This window comes from Coloeus monedula (genome assembly GCF_965178545.1).
Source record: "Coloeus monedula genome assembly, chromosome: 16".
Classification (NCBI taxonomy): Eukaryota; Metazoa; Chordata; class Aves; order Passeriformes; family Corvidae; genus Coloeus; species Coloeus monedula.
Window position 1 is genome coordinate 2331025 of NC_138796.1, and position 21676 is coordinate 2352700.

The 21676-nt window shown below is 40.6% G+C and overlaps 2 protein-coding genes across 2 annotated transcripts; one reads left to right on the top strand and one right to left on the bottom strand.

Moving 5' to 3' along the window:
• The first annotated feature begins 1460 nt into the window (after positions 1 to 1460).
• METTL9 (methyltransferase 9, His-X-His N1(pi)-histidine) lies at positions 1461 to 19643 on the top strand. The gene is made up of 5 exons (XM_082292410.1): positions 1461 to 1761; positions 5281 to 5471; positions 7643 to 7852; positions 8268 to 8452; positions 18947 to 19643. The coding sequence occupies exons 1-5, from the start codon at positions 1588 to 1590 to the stop codon at positions 19150 to 19152; spliced, it is 966 nt and encodes a 321-aa protein (XP_082148536.1). The 5' UTR covers positions 1461 to 1587; the 3' UTR covers positions 19153 to 19643.
• Positions 12182 to 18206, bottom strand: IGSF6 (immunoglobulin superfamily member 6; the record flags this gene model as incomplete). The annotated part of the gene is made up of 6 exons (XM_082292247.1): positions 18125 to 18206; positions 16175 to 16525; positions 15171 to 15277; positions 14064 to 14117; positions 13366 to 13449; positions 12182 to 12220 (listed from the first exon to the last, which is right to left on the bottom strand). Exons 1-6 carry the CDS (start codon positions 18189 to 18191, stop codon positions 12182 to 12184), a joined length of 702 nt encoding a protein of 233 aa, XP_082148373.1. The 5' UTR covers positions 18192 to 18206.
• Positions 19644 to 21676: the final 2033 nt, after the last annotated feature.

Genomic DNA, 21676 nt, shown 5'->3' on the forward strand with positions numbered 1-21676 from the left:
CAGAGGCCAGGCTCCTTGGGATCACCACAAAGCAGCAAGGGCTGTGTTAAACACACCCTTGGGTGTGTTTGGGACCTTTAAGACTCCAGGGATTCAATTGATTATAGAAATTTTCCATCAAGACAAAGAAAAACCACCATCCAGATAGTGCAGCAGAAAGTAGAAGAGAAGTGATGCCATTATTTCTGGAAATCTTCTCCCAGCACACGAACTGCTTTGAATGACAAAGCAATACAGTTACCCCAGAATTGGTTTGCTCAGATTGTCCAGCAGTTGGTTACAACTCCACCAGCTTATGTGCAAATGACTATACATCAAAATTATTACCTAAATATGCATGAATAGCGAGTTCTTTATAGCTTGTCAAGAGAAAAATATGCTGAGTATACAACTACTGCATCAGAATATTAATGACAAATGTAACACGGGGTAGGAATTTTGAAAAATCTCACTAAAACACACCCAGGTTGTATGCTAACGATGCAAAGACAAAAGCTAGCAAATTTCTTAATTTATTTGGCATGCAAGCAATTATCTGTATTTTTTATGTGATAAAACCAAGATATGTTTCCCTGTGAACATGTAACTAACCTGAAGCAATTTTATTTATTGGTTTATAACATTGTCAGCAGATGTCTGTTTAAAAAGCAGCTTTTGTCCTTTTGGATTTTGATTACGAAGTTCTTTTATTCCTGGAGGGAAAAAAATAAAACTACTCTGTCTTTACAAATAATAGCACACATGGAAAGGAGAGTCTTAATCCCAAGCCAAATAAAAATATACCAAAAAGGCATTCTAGCCCATCTAGCTAGTGGAGAGAAAAAACCCCAGTCTTCAGTGGAAAACTGTCTAAAGCTCTCAAGTCAAAAACTTTCCTCAAGGAGGCTAAACATCAGTGAAAATGAACTGAACACAACAATCCTCTGGCACTATTCTGTTGTTGCTCTGGTTTTGCTGATTTCCCAGGATAAGCAAGGCTGGGTATGATCAGTGCTTGACCAGAGGAAGTTCCAGGTAGAAGCCGGGATCCCAGAGGGGTCTGACCTCAGTGCTATCCTTACCAGGAAATGAAGGGGCTGGACCCCAGCCATCAAATCAGATAAAGAGAAAGACACCGCTCGCTGGCGGCTGTTTAAAAACAATTGTCCCGGCCCTCAGCCCCGGCCCCCTCAGCCCCGCGCCCCCCGGGGCTCTCTGCGCACGCGCGCGCGGGTGACAGGGCGGCGCCGAGCACGTGCGCCAGCTCCGCCGAGGCGGCCGCCGCTTGCCCGCCGCTGCCGGCGGTGCCCGGGGCGGGGAGGAAGGAGGGGCCCGGCCGAGGGGCCCGGCCGAGCCGCCGCGGGCCCGCCCCGCCCAGCCCCGCTCCGGTTCGAACGCGGCGCGGCCCCGCCCGGCCATTGGCGAGGGAGAGGAAGGGAGCCGGTGCGCGCCAGGCCCCGGCGTGTCGCAGCGAAGGCGTCCGGGCGGGCTCCGCTGCCGCGGCGGCGCGTTCCGCCCGGAGCGTGTGCGCGGGCCCCGAGCGGAGCCGCCGCTGCCATGGAGCGGGGGGGCGGCGGCGGCGCGCGGGGCTGATCGCGCCCCTTCCCCATGAGACTGTGGCTGTGCTGGCTGGGCTGCTACACCCTGCTCCTGTGGGTGCTGAGGAGGACGATGTGGGCTGGCCCTGCCCGGTACCTGCGGAGCCCTTTATCCAGGTCTCTCTACGTGAATATGATGGGCAGCCACCGCCAGCCAGCCCCGGACGCCAGGGAGAACCACCAGGTACAGCCCCGGCGGCGGCCGCCCTGCCCTCCCCTCCCTTCCTTCCCCTCCTTCCCCTCCCCTCCCCTCATCGTGCCGGGCTGGGCGGCGGGGGCGGCACGGGGACCCCCCGCCCCCGGGGAGCTCCGCCGGGCAGGGGCGGGGGTGCGCCGGGGGGAACGGCGGCAGGAGCGGGGACCGCGGTGAGGGCTGAGGGGGCACCGGGCCGGGCAGCGCAGACAAAGAGAGGGAACCGCTCGGTCCTGCGGTGAGAAAGTTGCCGTGTGCCCTGCCTGCGGAACGCGCCGCGGAGCGGTACCGGCGCTGCGGGCTCGCTGCGGGGGCCGGGGCGAGCCCGGCGGTACCGGCGGGGGCAGCAGCGCCTGTCCCGGCAGCCGGAGCGGGTCGGGGCCGGAGCTGCTCCCGGCAGAGGTGCGCCCCGGGTTCTGGACGCGCGCCCCGGGCTGAGGATGTGCACCCCGGTTGTTTCAATGCCACCCCCGGTTTGTCCGGTGAGCCCTGTGAGAGCGCTCCAGTGAAGTTTGCAGGTGGCGGTGACGGGAGGGGGTTTGTAATCACAGAGATGTTTGTAATTAGTACCGGTGCATCTAGAGGAAAACAAAAAAAGTGGGAAACTGAGAATCCCACAGAGGCCTTGGAGCAGTAGTAGGTGGCAAACTAGGAATGAGTTGTTGCAATGGGATCCGACTGCGATAAAAGGTTAGTGCTATGTTTGGGCAGTGTGGCCACATGGGTCGGTACCTGGTGGAGAAGTTAGGGGCTATGCCCTTGCAACGCAATGGTTATGTGATAGATTTCATTTGGAACGTGTTCAGATCCGCACTGTGTTTTGGCAAAATGCTACTGAAAATCTGACAGGAGTTAGAAGGGCTAATAGAAACTCTTAGTGCAGAAGGAAGCTGGCAGCTTAATCTAGGTTAAATATGCAGAGCCGAGCTAACGAAGAAAACGTAGTATAAACACTTGAGGACTGCTGTACAAAGGAAGACCATAATTCTTCCTGCTGATCCATTACTGCAGCGTTCTTAGTGCTCTGGGTGGGCACTGACATCCAGAATCTTGCTGTGTGGATGTATCCCCGGAATTTAATGCTTGTGGTCTGCTGTTTGGATCATTCAAGACATAGGTACAAAGAGAAGCAGAATTTAGGTTTACAGGAAGAACTTCCTTCTGGCGAACAAAGAAAATCTGAAAGTCTTTTGTGTTGTTAAAAGCAGTAGTAGAAAAACAAGTCAGGAAAATGTGTTGTGGAGGTGCCTGTGTCATTCACAGGTAGATGGTCTGCAGTGGATAATCTCCATCTCTATTATATTAGATCTAGATTTTAAATGTAGGTATTGATTATTTAGTACATTTAGTAAGATTTATGGTTACTGAGTTTGTGGGGTAAGCAAGGATTGCATGTTGAGACCCCTGGTACTTTGACTCTCTGCAGTTTTATTGACCGAACACTTAAAGAAGTGTTTAATCCTTTTATTATTAGGCAAGAGTTGCAATGTTTATAATTTTTATTATAACAAAGGTCTTAGCACAACAATCTGAAAAGATAAAAGATTGACACACTTTCTGTCATGAAACTAGTGGCATTTCATATGTTGTACATGGAGGAAAACAAAAGCAGTTTCTGTTCTGAGGAAGTAGTTCTGGAATTAAGCTGGTTTTCACCATTTTTTTCATTTGAAATTTAGATTGGCTTTGGGGGTTTTTGGTGGGGGGGGTTTTGGTCTTATAATTTGTTAGCATTTCTGTTATTCACTGGTGTTATATAGGTAGTTGTCAATAACCTTATTGGCAAGATTAACCATGAAGGATCATAGAATCATTTAGTCATTGAGGTTGAAAAAGAGCTCCAAGATCATCAAGTCCAACCTTTGACCAAATAACCACCATGCCCACTAAACCATAATGAGAAGAAAGTGGAGATCTGTGAACAACACCTTAATTTTGGAAACAAGCTTCTGTTAGTTGTCACCATCACCCTTCTGCCAATGGTTATGTCAATAATCAGAAGTCTTAAAGACAAGAATTGCAGGACTGTTGTTTTTCAGTGGAACTGCAGGTAAGAGTTCAGTGCAGAACCCCAAGGTGTGTGAGCTCAGGTACAGCATGTGTGTAGTCATGCTGCTTATGGAACAAAGCCTGTGTTTCCCAAGGCTTTGAAAATGTTTTCTTCTGGATTGAAACTGGCAACACACTGCAAAAGGCAAATCATCTGAGCCACTCCAGACCTGTTCAGTGGAGTGAGGCAGCAGCCTCATGAGTGAACCTGACACATCCCAGCCTGCTCCTCAGCTCCTTGGGATCATTTGCTTCTGCCAGGCTCTTGGAATTGGCTTCTGAATGAATGGACAAAGTACACAAGCTGCTGCTTTAGTGGTTTTTCAGGAGCCACTAAGGATTCCTTTTGGGACTCACTGGCCTGTGCTGTTTTACTTAACAAGCACTGAGCTGCAGTGAGAAGAGACCTAAACCAGTGAATCAGCAGTCTCGGGGATCCCTGGGGCAGACTCAGAATCTGTTTTTCAGAGGAAAGGATCACTCACTTGTTCTGTTTACAAGTGTGTTTGAAAGTACAGTCACGAGCCTGATTCTGCCAGAAATGCACCCATTTCCAGGTAGTTTTCAATCCTAAGCAGGCACGTTTGTTGCTCAGCTGAAGGGTCTTCCCTCGCTGCTTTGGGCCAGTGTTTGATCTGGCATAAGGGCCTTGGGTGCACTGTGTGCTCCCCTCTGCTTGCTGGGATGCTGCACACACTGGGATGAAAATCCTGTCCCATTACAGTAGTGACTGGAAGTTCCATTGTGCTGAAGGCTGTGTAAACCTGCACTGAGTGAATGTTCCTCTCCCAGCAAGGCAAATGAATGTGATGGGATCAGGGTCTGAGCACCTGTGTGTTAAATCTTCAGGGAGTTACCCCAGCTGACAGTTTCTGTCCTTCCACATGCGTTTTTTACCAGGTTCTGTTAAAACTCTACATCTCACTTTAGGATACTTAAAGCTCCCTATCTGCACAATGAACACATGCAGTCAGATTAAGGCACATTATTGCTAGATTTGAGGGTGAGATAAAAGGGTGTTGGCTGTGGAGAATAATTCTTGATGGTAGAAAACAGACACAATGGCATTTTATGAGAAGGACTGGGAATAACTCCATGTCAGTGTAGGAGAGTGAAAAATAATAGTGATGCTCTTCATTAAAAAGAAATCTGAATTTTTTAAATATAACTTTTGCACAGAGAACCTACATTGGCTTTCTAGGGAATTTACCTTGTAGATATCTTCAAAGAACAAGGTAATGATTAAGACAAAAGTTTAAAGCATTATTTCTTAGCAAGTAATTAGTCCTCACTTTGTTACAATTCTAAGTTAATTTTAACCTGAAGTTTGTTGGAAAGACTGTAGGAAAAACTAAACTTTAGTATTTATGGAAATTGATAATAGCTTTCTGTGTATTATTTTTACTGTTTTTGGGTTTACATTGCTGAACTTTTTTAATGATCCTTTGTCTCTTTCTCTAGTGGTATGTCTGCAACACAGAACAGTTGTCTGAATCCCTTCAGCCCATTTTTGTCCAGAGTTACCTTGACCAAGGAACACAGATCTTCTTAAACAACAGCATCGAGAAGTCAGGCTGGCTGTTTATCCAGCTCTATCACTCTTTTGTGTCCTCTATTTTTAGCCTTTTTATGTCCAGAACATCTATCAATGGGTAAGTGAAAAGTCGATCTTGGGTAAGCTAAATACAGTTTGGATTTAGAGTTTTCAAGTGTTCAGCCCTACCCCTTAATCTGCCAGCTTTTCAAAATGTGTAATTTCCCTTTGCTGGTCTGTCAGATGTGAAATGCCCTCCTGTGCTCATCATGCCCAGCCCTCTTAACTGGTGATCACTATTTCCAGTATGGGGGGACAAAGGAGGTAATTGCTATTAATAAAAGACAGAGGATTCTGATTGTATTTTATAACTTGTGTAATTTTCTTCTAACTAAGAGAGTGTTTTCTTTGTGTCTCTTCCCTCAGCTTTCTCCACCCACACCTTGCCCTTTCCCTACTGCCACATTTATATCAGTTACTGTTGTGATTGTGCAGGTTGTTGGCTGTATCCAGTCAGTTCTGTATTGCACCTAAAACTCTTCCTACTGCAGAGTGTGTACCTGCCAACTGCAAATCATGGCAAACAGTGCAAAGCTGGCCAAATGTTGTAACACTAATGTGGAATTCTGTCCTTCCTCTTATTCTCTAAAACAATTCCACCTCAATTTGTGTGTAAGCTGCAGTGGAACAGGAAACTTCTGATGTAGCATGTCTGCATCAGCAGAGCAGGAAAACATAAGTTGATCAAACAGCATTCTTCTATTCTTATTGCATCAGCTGCAGGGGAGTTTGGCTGTTCATAGGTGCTTTAGTATTTTTTTCAAAGAAGTCAGTGCCTATTTTTGCTCACCTCACCTCATTCAGACACGTTTAACAGATTATCAGTTTTGACCTCCTAAAGAATGCATTTTATTACATTCAGCCAATTTCTCCAGTATCCCCACCTCTGCACCTGCTACATACTTCTGCACAGTCTGACACAAGATAGGAGCTGTCTACTGGGGCTAGAAAAATAGTCTTTTTCCTTATTTTCTACCCAGATGACTTTATGAGCTTCCCTGTGGTGTTCTTAGTTATGTGTAGCTCTATATAAAGGTTCCTTTGGTCTCTTCTTCCTTTCTCTTCTATTTTTTTTTTCAAAGGCTCTTCAGGGCTTTGAATAACACCTCATAATGCTGTTAGGAATAATAGCTATGAGCCAATTATACAGTGTGGACTGACACATGTGTGCTGCAAGGGGCCTCTACTTAAATTGGATGTAGTCTGTTTATTTTTATACATTTGATATCCTGCTTAGTTTCTTCTCTATGACTTTGTATACTCTGTCCTTTTTGTTTCTTTGGGTTTTAGTACAGTCAGTCTTTCCTAGGCTACCTCCTTTTCACATTTTTATTCTTTGAGTCTTTTTATCTCTGTTTATCTTTTTTCTGTTTTTTTTTTTTCCTGTTCATTGTCTTTAAGTTTAACCTGCTATCCGACAGGAGTTTAAAGAATAGTATTTATCTACCTGCAGTCTATTACTGACCAGTTATTTTTCCTCTGCCTGTTCTTCTAACTGTTTCATCATTGAATTCTGCTATGACAGCTGAAGTGTGTCACTGTGTAGTCTTCAAACAGTTATGGGCGGGTATGTCATTGACTTGATCCACAAGGAATCCAACTGTCACCTCTGCCCAATTCCTTAATGAGTTGTCTATTTTCTGTTCCACAGCTTTTCATGTTGAATGCAGGATCTGCAGATAGCAGCAAAAGCCATTGTAACATAGAATTAAAAAAATCTCTTTTGCCCCTCCAGCAGTGTTACCCCCATCCTTTCTTTAAATCTGTTCCCTGTCTCCTCTTTCCACATCCTATTCCTCATTCATTGTGCATATTTCTGCAGCCATTTTATTTCCTCTGTTATTTTATCTTGTTTTTTTTTTAAAGTAGGTGGCAGAGATTCAGACCTGCAGATGTGACAAATAAAGTTCAGTCTTTATCTTTGCTTCTCTTTCTCTTCCCCTTCCTTTTTTTGTTTTAATGCAATCATTTTCTTGAGCTGCACTCCACAAGCTCTTCCTTACCTAATCAAATTCCTTCTGGAGTCTTAACCACTGTAACTGCATGTGGCTCTGTGTTTGAGCTCTGAGAAGTGCAAGGCAAGTTGAACTGGATTTAGAATTTATCTGAGTGGTGACCTTGTTTAATCTTATGTGTGACTGGTTCCTGCCAAAGCACATTCTAAATTTCTTTACTGCCTGTCCGGTTAAGTTTGTACAAAATTGGTCATTTCTTGGTTTTACATTTCAGGCTGCTGGGAAGGGGCTCAATGTTTGTGTTTTCCCCAGAACAATTTCAAAGACTGCTTAAAATAAATCCTGAATGGAAATCCCACAGACTTCTCGATTTAGGGGCTGGGGATGGAGAAGTCACTAAAGTCATGAGTCCTCATTTTGAAGAAATCTATGCCACTGAATTGTCTGAAACTATGATATGGCAGCTTCAGAAGAAGAAATACAGGTATTGTACTGAATAATTCCTACATCCTTTATATCAGACATTACAGCAATCTGTTTGTAATTTAATTAATGTTCAGTATTGTCAGTCAATTCCTTTATTGTTTGATTGATATGGAAAAGGCTAACCTGTACAAAAGCAGAAAAACAAACACATCTGATGTTGTGTTAGCAGTTGGTTGATGTTAGCAGTGTTGGGTTTTGTCTCCTTTATTACCTGATGTTTATCAGGCAGTATCAAGGTTCATAGGGCTGGACATGTAGCCATGCTGTTCACTGATTTAGTTTTCTTTTCCAAAAGACCAGAAGGGATTGTGTCTGGCTCTTCTCTAAGTGGTTGACCTTACCTGCACTGTCAACACATCCACAGGGAGTTTTTGTCTTCAGCAGACTGTATCTCTTTGTTTTTCCTTTCACAGGGTGCTTGGTATAAATGAATGGCAAAACACAGGATTTCAGTATGATGTTATCAGCTGTTTGAATTTGCTGGATCGCTGTGATCAACCACTGACTGTATTAAAAGATATTAGAAGTGTACTGGAGCCAACCAGAGGCAGAGTCATCCTAGCACTGGTTCTGCCATTCCACCCCTATGTGGAAAATGGTAAGTGCACAGATTAACAGCTGTTTAGGCAGTTAAAGAAAACACTTGTAGGATCTAGTATCCCAAATTAAATGTTTAATAAATGACATGTTTGTATTGGATTTTTTTGCAAATAACAGGGCATGTCCAGAACTATGAAATCATAGGTAAATAGGCTACATGATGTAAGCTGTTTTGTTAACTCCACAGAATACATTGTTGGCACCAACAAAAAGTTCAAATATTGAAGTCACAGATCCTGTTCTGCAAGTTACCACATTTCAGCTGTGTTGGAACAGCTTGGGAAAACTGGTCCCTGATTAGGGCCTTTTACCTAGAGGTGACTCCAGCTGTCTCTAGTGACCAATTGAGCAAAACCATCAGAACTGTCTAGTGCTGGATAGGTAGTTCAGGTCAAGCTGTTTGAAGTGTTCCAGATGAATCCTACCTAAAAATTCATAGGAAGATAACTTTGACTTTCCAACATGAGGTCTCAAAGTAAAATACAGACCCCTACGAATACAAATATCAACCACTACTAGTATTGTATTCATTTACCTTGTACTAGTAACAGGAATAAAAAAGTAAAATTCAGTGCTAAAACTCAATTATTTACCCTACTTGGATTTTAAAGAAATGTATGAGAGATTTTCAGATTAATCTGTCCCGCTGACTAAACTTCTAAAGAGACTAGGAACTTTTTTACATGCCTGTGATTGTGGATTCAGGTTGAAGCACCCTGAAGGTGGTTTGAGTTCCAGGAGGCTGATGATCATCAGTCATTGTTTGGCCTCTGGTTCTCCTTGAGTGCTAAGACTTGTCTGTGGAAAGGCATGGATGCCCAGAAAATACAGAACTAATCATGTTCTGGCAATCACAAATGCATCAAACTGAATCTGATTTTCTCTTTTTACATGCCAGTGGTGTTTTGGTGGGAGAAGGGAGAAAAGAAGTTTTAAGTACAAGAAGTAATGCCAACAGATGAAGAATTACTTAAAATACAGTATTTGAGCTTGTAATTTTGTAACTGTTCTGAAAAGTAGTGTGTCTTAAATTAGATTTGGGGTTTGACTTAGGCATCTGTAAAGTATTTCAAGCATATTTAGTTGCAACTTATTGTTCCTGTAATGTGGAACAATATGGCTTCCCCTTGTAGAAATCCTTCAAAATTCCAAATAATAGCAGTGTCTTTGTAGTCTTTCACTGGCATATTAAAACCAAAAATGAGAAGCGCTTCTTTTTTTGTGTGCCTTCAAAACTCTGTGCCATTGTGTTTGGCAATCACTATTGCACCCCACATCTACTTTTCTGCATTTTGTTGGGTAACCCCATGACAGACCATGTACAACTCCCTGGCTCAACAGGAGGAGGATAAATGAAGGAACAAACTATTTTGAACCTGCTTATATCCTCCATCATTAATCTCCTACTTTACACTGGGAGGAGAAGAGAGAGTTAAATTTATAAATCCCAAGGGACTGGACACCTGTTCTGTGATTGTTGGACACACTCATTCCTACTTGTTGAAAGCTGAAATGCTGTTGTAGGATGATTCGTAAACCAGTGTCATAATTTTATTCGTGATGGTGACTTGGCAGATGAGTCACTTTGCTGAAGACATTTTTGTTCCCTTAATATTCTCTGAAACTTAAAAACATGCTCTGTTTGTCTGTTTGCCACTATTATGGATATGGACTCATATAAACTGTTCACAATGCAGGTTAACACACACAAAAGTTACAGCCTTCCCACTTAAGATCAATTTAACTGTGGGCTAAAGAAACAGACAGTGAACTGCCAGACTATCTTCATGATCTAAACAACATTTTAGGATTTCAGTATTTCATTCAGCTGTTTTACATGATGATGCATTTTAAAAATAGATATGTACATATGTTTTATATGTAACAAAATCATACTTGGAACATTCAAAGAGGAGAACATTTCATGGCTCAAGTAACTTCTTGTAGCAGCTCATTAAAACCAGCTTGGACCCACATAGTGAAACTTTTGAATTTTCTAGAGGGAGAACAAATGGAAAAGAGTTGGGGCAGGTAAGGTGTTTGATCCAGTGGCAGATCCATAGATAGAAGTGGAGAAATTATTTTAATCAAAATGAGATATTTGGGTTATTACATGCAATATAAGGGGATGGTAATGGTGGAAACAGTCTATGTGAATAATATAAAACCTGCTCTAAGAGAACAAAGCAAGGTGGAGGAGGAATTAAAATACAGATCTGTGCTCACTGTTTGTGGAATGACAGTGACACCTAGAGTCCGTAGGAGCTTAATCATAAATTCTCTCTGGGCTTTTCAGTTTTATTTCACCATGCAGGACAACCAGGAATGCAATTATTTCAGGTTTCTAAATTAGGTCAGAGAGCTGAATGAATCATCAGGTATTAAACCCAGTCACTAAGAACAAATGTTACCACAACTTTGTTTCTAATAGGTATCTCATAGAGTCATATGAGAATCCTTTGTATTTCCTAATACAGACAGAAAAAGTCATTATTGGATAATACATGACTAGACTGGTGTAATTTTCTCTAAAATAAAAATGTCATGCCATACTTCAGAAGTAGTGAACGCTGGGAGCCTGGGAGTGTGAAATTTCCTTGTTGAACACATTAATACCCTTGTGATTGATTGACAGGGATGAGAAGGCAAAGGTGTCTTTTCCATCCTCCTGAAATACTATTATTGAGCTGGAAACACAGTAGTGTGTAAGATGGACCCTTGCTTTGTCTCAGTTGTCAGTTCTCATCCTGCTGAAGTGAGAAATGCCACTTCATTTGTTAAACAAAGCCTTGCTTTATTTAAATTACGATAAAAGATGCAGCTGTTCTTTAGAAGGGAAAATGCTTGATACCAACAGGTATCTTGTAAAAGTGCTGATTTTGCAGATTGGCTGGGTAGTAACTGCTGAAAAAGGTACTTTAAAAAAAATAGTATACTTCCTTTGATTGGATAGTGTAGTTCTTTTTTGTGCTTGTATCCATGTTGAACAGGCATGCAAAGGCAAAATGTGGTGCTCCAGGTATTCCTGACTTGGGATGGTAGGACTGGGAGATGGGGGTTGCCAGTCTAGCAGGTGAATTTTAGTATTGGAGGAACAAGCTTTCCACAATGAGCATTACTTTCCTAAATAGGCTTGGAGGAAGCTCCCATCCCAAAGGAGCTTTGCCAGGATAGTGCATGTGTTTATATTGTCAGTTTTTTTTGCTTGCCTGACAGGTTTTGCTCTGTTTAAGCTGTTCTAAGGCTCATTAAGTGTTGGTGTGTAAATGTTACATCAATAGCTATCCCATTAATATGACCAAACCCAGAATTTCACCCATGAAACGAGTTTATTTTCTGTTGCTGTAAATTATCAAACGTGTTTCACAATTGCCCAGTTCATGTAAAAGGAATACATGTAAGTTTATGTAAAGAGAAAAAAAAGAAGACACAGAATTCAATCTAAACTAAAATAGGAAACTTTTATGAAGCATCAGCAGTTATCTTACAAAGATGAAGTCTTTTCCCAGGGTTCTTGGAATTGGAAAATGGAATGGGTAACACAGATGTAAGGTACAATGCACTTGGTTCTGGTGATCTGTTTAGAAAATACTCTTGAAGAACACTGCCCTGCAAGGTTTTGTCCTCTCCCTTTAAAGCAAAGGAAGTCTGTGAAGAAGTTTAACTTCCTCACCAGCCCCTTTGCTTGCACCAGAACTGTTGAACAGATCTGAAGTGCTGCACATTCTCATCTGTTCTGATAAACGGTGCCATCTTCCGAATCATCCTGGGGAGAGAAGTGTTTCGTTATTGAGGTGATTTTTATTTTTTTTAAATAAAGGCAAAATTCCTTTTTTGAGGCAAACTCCATCCCTTTAGTGTTTCAGTAAAATCCTTTCTCCCCTCTTACCCAGTTGTTTTTGTCCATGTGGTATCTACAGACTTCAGAACATGTTTTTTACCCTATTGACTTTTCCTAATCTCCAGGGAGCGCAGAGGCAGTAAAACATAGCCCATATTTTCATATCTGATGCTCAAACCAAAGACCAGGTCATGTCAGCAGGGACTTGAAGTCTTTAAAGGGGTAATTACAGAGGAAAATGATTGGAGCTGTATGGAAATAAATGAAGTAAAATGTATATAGGAGAAGTGCTTGACTTTGGTCTGTGTTTCATTTGGTTCCTCCTTGCATCTTGGAACGGTCTCTGTACTCAGAACAGGAAAGAATTAACATTGTTTCTCAAGCAAGATTTTTGAAGCCAAATTTTGAAGCCATTTTCTTTGCTTGTAAATACCTGTGACTTCTAAAGTCGTGTGGTTTGGTTTTGCAGGTTTTTTTAATAATTTACAAGGCACATGTAAAATTATCGTCATATAAGACTTGATGGCATAAATTTGGAATGATGAAATAAGTTGTGTGGCTTTCTTTACCCACTGATATTGAATACTTAGTTTAGGCTCTGTGTGCTAAAGGAGGGGAAATACCTTTAAATATATTCCTGAGCTTTTATAATAGTTCTGTTATGTTTCTGTCTCCTATTCTGGGTTAAGGGAGCAAGAGGAGCTGCAAAAGAAATATTTTTCAAACATGACCTGTTAATAGCTCCAAGCATTTAGCAAACAGTCCAGAACCAGACTTCTTCTTGGCAAAATACAAACTTTTGGCAATTTTATTTTTAAATGTACATGCATAATTTTAAAGGGAGTGGGTGTGTGTATGTGTATATGTATCTGCACACACATGTATAAATAGATATATATGTAATTGTATGCATATGGCCATTTATAATGTTTTATAATGTCTGACTGTCATTCAGAATACTTTTTTTTACACCTCTATGAACTTTAAAGGAAATGGGCATGCTGTACTCCTAAAACCTTTTGGTTTCTCTTTTTCCCCATAAATTTAGGTATTAGTAGGTGCATACTCACAGGCTGCTGGCTGTGTTGAGCATATCTCTGCTTTTGAAGTTCTTGAGCAATTGCTTGAAAAATTTTTCGGCCACTATTTATGTTCTGCAAATTATTTAAAATATTTTTGTTCAGTGCAACATTTTATGTTGGAGGAAGCATCTTTTTCTACCTTTTGTAATTCAGATTTTTTACCTGGATATGTCTTTGGGAATGTTACTAAGTAACAATTTAAAACCACACAGTTTGGCAAGCAGAAGGCTTTTAAATTACATTACTATTGCATTGCTTAACATATGCACCTTCTTTAATGGATATTTAAATGCATGGCTTCTGATTTTTGTACAAGGATACATAATGGTCGAGGTTGGTTTTTTAAACACATTAGCGCTTACTTGAATGGATCATTTAAAGAAACAAAAAATTAATAGCAAAACCTGTTACTGTCAGAAGTTTGAACCAACTTTACTTAAAACCTAAAGGAAACAGTGTATTGGAGATGGCCTTTACATAGATTAACTTTACCATGTATCCAGTGGGTTAAAAATAAATTAACTGGTTTGTTAAAATTAGTTAAATATAAAGTGAAGCCTTAACAGCTTGGAATGTCTCTTCAATGGAATCATCAATTAATCACAAATTTGATGACAAATATACTTTAAAAAGACAAGAAGAAGAAGATCTGAATCACAGGCAAAGCAAATAACATGGTAACATACATAGTTCTCTGTTGTTTGGTCTTTCCCACTTTTCTTTAGCAGCTTTGGTTTTAACTGGAGGGAGGGAAAATAAATGACAAAGCAAATAAGATATAAGGTGAGAAGTTAGCAGAGTAGTTAAAATTGTTGCCCTTTTGCAGTGTCAGTTTGTAGGTAAGTGTTTCACTAGATCAGCTGATACCATAGGAAAAATCAGAGAGGTTTTCACATGTGTAAATTTTTTTTAGCTTCTAGTAGTAGATACTGCAAGTATTTTTGCTTTGAGCACAGTGGGACCTGCTTGAAACACAACTTAATCTCAAAAAGAAACCAATGGCATCATAGATCCAGTTTTTCCCCTGAAGAAGGCTCGTTTAATTTTTCCCACTGTACTCTTCACTCTGTACCTTCACTTCTAAAGAAAAACAAAAATGAAAAAGCCAGTCCTGTCTTTATGCTTGGACAGTGGTCACTACAGGAAAGAACCATTTTACCATATCATAGAAGTAAGGACTTTGAAGTCCTGATTCTCCTGTCAAAGTCTCATTATTATGTAACAGTTCCAGTTGTAGCTCTGGGTGTTTTTATCTAAGCACAAATTTTGTTCTAGATTAAAAAAAAAAAAAAAAAAAGCAGTAATTACATAGCTTTTAACCATGTGCATTTTAATGGGTTTGTTTCTGTAAGCATAAAACTTCTTCCAAGTCTCTGATATTTTTTAATTTTACCGTTATCTGTTCTGTCCATGTATGAAGAGACTCAGTAGACAAGCGAAGTCAGTCTGCGGTAACTTTACTGCACCTCATAAATACTTTGATGTGAAATTTAAATTATTTTACCTTTACTGGAAATTTATGCTCTCAGGGTAATTTTAACTTCAGAATACCTTTTCTTTTAGACCCTTTACTGAAAAAAGAAAATGTGGTTGCTGTTGAGAGTCCAGGTGTGTGCCACACAGGATTTCACAGATGTGTTTGTGCAGCTCATGGACTTGAACCAACCTCCTCTTTAAAACTTAACCATAAAAGTTATGAAATCTAGAAATGTGTTTTTATTCCCCTTATGGAGATGTTAAAACTGCATCGATTTACAAAATGAACAAAACCAGAAAAAACACTTTGAGCCTACCTTGTAGACCACAAAGGATGTGAACACAGCAGAGCTGTACAGGAGCAGTAAGGATGAGGTGATGATCATGAAGATGAGTTTTCCATTGCTGTGTTGCTTCCCTGATCCTTTATTAAAAATGAGTGTTAGAATAAAGGGCAGTTCTGAGTCACGTAATTTTTTTAAGACTCTGCATTCCAGCTCCCTTTCTCTGAGGAATTAAAAAAAACCTTAAACCATCAATATTTTTCTGGTTCATTTTCAGTCTAAATTCCTTTGTGAGACCATTTTCCTTTTGTTTGCTCATATGTTTGCAAGGGCAATGGAGACCTGTTAGTTTTGATTACAAACCCTTCCTTTAGGGGTAGAGAGAGAATGGAATCCAGTTTTCTGCTCTTGTAAAGGTGTATCTGAATAAAGCTCATAGGCTTCTGTTCAGAAATGAAGTTAAAGGAAGGAAGGAATATAAAGAAAGTAATAATCCAGCTGGGTTTTTTTTCTTTTTCGATTTTAGGCATGTAAAACTGAAATGTAGTTACTGAAGTTTCATTATTTTCTTAACTAGAAGGCAAGTGATACAAAGGTTTAGAACATTTTTCTCAGGCTGGCACAGTGAATCCCCCAGTCTGAGGCCTGCACTCTCTTGCACATACTTCTACTAAATGTTGGTTTCTCTACTTCCCATTTTTTTGTTGAAACTTCCTTTCTGACAGCCATGAAAGTCTTTATGTAAGAGGATGTACAGTATGTTTAGACAGCACAAGTACAAAACTTCTTTCTTTTGTAGAATTCTAGGGTCATCATCATCATATGATAGAACAGGCTAATTAGCAAACGAGGTTGAGATGCTTATTTGTGGAATCCCTCTGGTTTTACTAATAACATCTTAATATAGTCCTACTACTCCTAATGGGTTTGTTGGTATTTCCATCTTAAATGTCATTCTTTAAAGTATAAATAGAGTATTTAGACAAGATAATTTATTTCTTCTAAGATGCTTCATTAAGAAGGAATGAACAACTGACCTGTTACCGTTAGTACTGTTCCATCTCCTGTTTGTTTGGAGAGGGGTGAACCTGAGTCTGAAAATGCTATTCCACAGATATAAACAGCATTGTCATCTACAGTCAGATCTTTTATCTGAAGTAAGATGTTATTTCCTGATAAGTGTACTTTGTACTTCTGATGATCTGTGCATCCAGGAGTACACAAATCCTGATGTATATTAGTTAAAAAGCGAAACCACAGAACTTCAGGTGGGGAGGAGGAGCATCCAGAGGCAGAGAAAGTGCATGTTAGGGACACATTGTTCGTGGAGGAGTCAGCTTGCTGAAACCTGGGCTGTGTTACAGTGACTCGGCACTGACCTGCAACACCTGTTGGGAAGGAATGATTGGTACCATGAGGGACAGCTAAAAAGCAAGGTACAGTCTAAAAAGAAAATACAGCTGCTTTTGGTTCATTCAGGAAAAGGTGGGAGGAAAGGAAGAAACCAGCCGCGTTTCAAACTTGAAATTGTTAAGGCTGTTTTCAGCGAACTTTGTTCTTAGATAATTCCTACAGCTTGCACATGTGCTAATTTCACACTTTCATCTACGGGGTAGTGCACTTGGCTTTCTATTTTCTGACAAAATAGAGAAGACTGATAGATGTGAAGCAATGTGAACGTTTCCTTTGGCACTGGAGAAGACCAGAAGAATACTTTGTGCAGTTTCCTGCCTGCGATTTAGTCCTGCACGTTTGGGGGGGTACTGGGCAGTGGGGGTGGGTGTTGTGTGACCTAAGTGCAGCTGCTCAGTGGAGCAGTTCTGCAGGGCTTTCTCTCTCCTCCACTGGTCTGAGTCAAGCCAGACAACCCGAAGGCAGGCAGTGGAAATGTCATAAATCGAGACATCTATAATTTAGCAACGTCATAACATTGATTAGAATTCACAATAGTTCCAAGACATTCTTCCACTTCATCACACATATTGACTCTGGGTTTCTAAGAATAATAGTGCTTGTTAGTTCTGACATTTAAAAATGTGTGCAGAGAAAACAGGAAGGGTAATCAGAGAAGAGTGTTTTAATTAAGGAACTAAAATAATGTGTGGTTTAATATGACTAGTCTGGAAGGGATTTTTTAAAGTCCTTATTGAAATCCACGGTGTAAATTCTGTTTTAGTATATTTTTTTTCAAATAAGTTGTGTAGTTATTTAAAGTATGGCATTGAAATTATTGCAGTGAGAATAAAGGTAGTATCTAAACAGCATCCTTTTGTGCTTGCCAGAAAATAACAAATTAGAAGATAAATAAACTGAAATCTCTTAGTGTACTGCTGATACACAATTTGTAAACCTGTCCGTGGTGAACAATTAACATTGTCTCTTCACCATTTTTCTCACCAAATCCAATCAGATTCAGCGTCTGTGACTTCTACAGGAATAAAATGAAGCTGATTCTGTGTCAGGTCCATATCAGAGCCATTCCACAGCAGCTACAGCAATCTGAAAATTTTAAGTTGTGGGTGTCCTTGCACCCTGTGTGATGAAAGACGGTAGCTTGTGCTTCTGCAGCTGATCCCCTTCTCTTTTCCACCTTATCCACAGGCTCTGGTGTCCTTGCAGAGCAGAACTCCATGGCCTCAGGTCATGTAGGTGCTGCCTGCTGAGCTTCCCAAACCCTCCTCCCAAACAAACACAGTTGCAGTGAAACCTGGCTCCTTCTGGAGTGTTCCAGGCAGGGAGGTGCAGTGGGATCTGACCCATAAATCACAGGTTACAGCAGCATTTCAGACTTTTGGAAGAAAAAAGCATTTGCTAGCAGTTGTGTACTTTGGAAGTTCTATAAAGATAGCAGAAATTAACTTGATTTTCAGTAAAACTTTTCACTGCTTTTATTTTGTAGCTGTGTTGCAAATCATAACCACAAAATTCTCAGACTTGTTTAACTGCTGTTAAATGAGAAAATATAAGAAATATTTTTAAAGTCTTACCAGCACCATACAGGATACAGTCAAATGCCAGCATTAGCACGTTGTTTAATTTGTTGAAAGATGCCATTTCTTGTATCTCTCTGGAAATGTATCTTCATGAAGGAAGAGGAACTTAGGAAATGTTTGGATTTGCAGAACTGTCTTAATCACAAGATGTAGAACTTCCTGTTTAGAAGGGTGTTTACTACTGCATTTAGCAAACTGGTTAAAGGTACAGATCAAGCCAGAAAGCTTTTGTTTGTTGTGGATGACATTACTTGGAAAATGAGTGAAAAACTTTCAATTTTGAACTTCTGAGAGTTGTACCTATAATCCTTCAGATTATTTCATTGGATATAACAAATAATGCATTTTCCAGCATGCTGCAAGTGATCAGCCTCTTTGTTTTATATGACCCTAAGCAGCCTTTAGCAGATCAGCTAGTAGATGGCCACTGAAGGCACAAAGTAGCCATCCATTGTAATGTGGTGATACACTGGTGAAAGCTTCACAGCAAATCATAATTTCCAAGTTGGTGACTCTAATAACTGTAATTACCTGTGTGCTTGTCTGCTGGACACCAGCCTCACTAATGGCAGTTACCTTTTAGCCACTCCTGGGACTTCTAGTTAAAAATGTAACAAAAGATAACCTTAAAGAAGCTGCTGCTTTTGAACAGGGACAAACTAGAACTGATCTTGCAGCTGGTCTACAAGGGGTTTGGCAACCTCCTGTGTAGCGTGGAATGGAACATAATCAGTGTAATTAATGCTTTCTGTAAGAAAATGCAGCACACAATAAAGTTTTCTTTATAATTGAAACAAAGCTGTTCTGTTTTCTCAGTAGGTGGCAAGTGGGAAAAACCCTCAGAAGTTTTGGAAATCAAAGGGCACACTTGGGAAGAACAGGTGAACAGCCTGCCAGAAGTCTTCAGTAAAGCAGGTTTTGCCATCGAGGCTTTCACCAGACTGCCCTACCTCTGTGAAGGTGACATGTACAATGACTACTACGTGCTGGATGATGCTGTCTTCGTCCTCAAGCCAGTGTAAGCCTGTGTGAAGTAAAGCTCCACAGTCTAACCCAAGAAGCAGCCTCTGAAAGAGGGTTTTGATTTATGGTTACTTAAAGGGAGGGAATTTTGGGATTGCCATGCTAAACAAATACCGTGTAAGAAATTTAAAGGCCAAAATACTAATGTATTTCTTTGTAGTGTGATTAGGGGGGGAAAAAAGGTTGTTTTTTAAATGGACTCCTCAGCTGAGAATTTCTTTTTTACCAGCTCTTAAACCAACATTGCATTCTGCAATCCAGCAGCAATGGGGGATATTTTTTTATACTTACGTGCAACAGGGATCATATCCAAACAAAAGCAATAGTCTTTATAATGGTGAAACCGATACAGTGTGAACTGTTGTGAAAGAAATCAAGCAAAATCTGGCAATAAAGTTATCCATTCAGTTCAAGCCTTGTTGAATAAAAACTGTTGAAATGGATAATCTTCCATGCTAAATTACTTTCTCTCTTACTGTCACTCTTCACGTTTTTAATCATGCTAATAAACTTTTTTGAGATGACTTTTGCATTAACTTCTGTGTTCATTTTTGTAACCATAGCCATGCTTGTCTGCAGCAACTGCTCTTTGTGTTGAGAATCAAGCTTTCAGTAGCAGCACAACCTTGCATTTATTTAGGGATAACAGTGCACAAAAAATGTATCACTTTTGGTTGGGGTTCCTTCATGTTCCTCTCAAAGCCTCATAAATGCTCATTGCTTTTGCATATGCCATTTTCCAGATAAAGGGTTTACGGTAGAATTTGTTAAAACTGCACTTTAAACTGATGGCTTTAATAACAAATCCTCTAAGCAAATTGTTGCCAAATGTTTTCAGCTTTAAAAAGTTGCAGGTGGTTTCTTGCAAATTTCCTGAGTCAAACTGCCTGAGAGAATCCGGCTGTAGGGGCTTCAGAGTTCAGCTAGCTTGAGACATTTTCCTTACTTCAGGAGCAGTACATAAATGCTATTTATTTTAACATGTCTTGTTTAAAAACTGTTTTAAGTGGATAATTTCTGGCAGTTGGGATTATAACCTTCCTTTAAAACAACAAGAGACATCATAAGTAGTACAGACCTGGCAGGTGTACATCATGCAGTGCTTGAGCTGCAGGTGTGAGAGAGCAGAGAAACCTCAGGTAAGTAAAGTGAGGACGGACTTCTGTTGCTTTTGAAGTCTAAAAGTGTTGTCTGTTGTGGGGGTTTTGTGGTTTTTATAATTATTGGTGATTCTGTGCCAGGTAGGATGCTTAACATGTCATTTTAGGTTTACCTCAAACTCACTTTGCCTGATGGTTAATGATTTCTCCTGCCAGTTTATTAGCTTTTTGTTCTCGGTCATCTTCGTGGAAAAGTAAGTATTCTGTAGTATGGGGCAAGGGATTTGACTGGTGAAATTTCAAATTACTTTTCAACAGTAATTTAGACTCAGTGTTATTCTCATTTCAGGATGTGCTGTTGCATTTTGGCACATAGTGCAATCAGATTTGTCTGTTGGGAAAATGAGCTATGTATGCTCTGGAGTGAATCCATTAATTTATCTTCTGCTACCTTCATTTTGTACTCATCTAGTAGTAGGAAAATGATTTTTAATGTGTCATGAATTTAGGTTAAGGTAGCAAATATGTATTAAGACAAACTTCTTCAAAGGTACTTCAGTGGTTTAATCCCACAGGTTAAAAATCACACAAGAGACTGCATTTCATGTTTCTCATCTTTTAGTCCTGTCACTTAGGATTTCAGTTTGTAATAGCTTTGAGAGGTCTAGGAACAGAATGTGCAATGTAAATAATAGGAGGGTTTTTTTCCTTTCTTATGATTTTCTACTTTATTCACTCTGTTTAACCAAGTATTCTTACACTTGAGATGAGGAATTAAAACATGAGCAATAATGAAGAAAAGCTTTCTACAAAGCCTAAATTCAGCAGGGTCGAAAACCTTAGTCGTGTTGAATAAACAGAATAAACCGTAGGACTGTACCTACATCTGTATTTCTAAAGCCAGAGTTCCTGTGGAGGGAAGGGACTTCTTCCTCCCTGCAGGCCCTGAGAGAGCATTTGTGTGCAGTTAATGCTGCTCAGCCCACACAGAAAAACTCTTGAGTCCAGTAGTTCATTAAATTGCCCCAAATACTCTAAGATGCCATCTAAGGGAACAAGTGTTGCAATTCCAATGTCCGAATTCATTACTCCCGGGTTTGGGAATCCTGCCTCGTCCTTCCGCTGTTCCTGTCCTGCTGTGGGTGGCAGTGTCCGGGCTGCACTTCAGTGCTCTCGCGCACTGCAGTGTTTTGCCCTAGAGAGTGACTAAACTGTTCTGTTTTGTCAGGGTGGACTGGGTGTGTTGCACTGTAGGAAAACAATGCTGTGCAAGGGCATGATTTTTAACCAGAAACCTTCAAAGCAAAGTTGGAACAGCTTCATCCGTCAAAACCACAGCCCCCTTTTGCAGGGTGATCCCAGGAACAGTCAGTTCATACTCTGCCCTGACGAAACCAGGGCCGGGGAGATGAGGTAGCAGGGC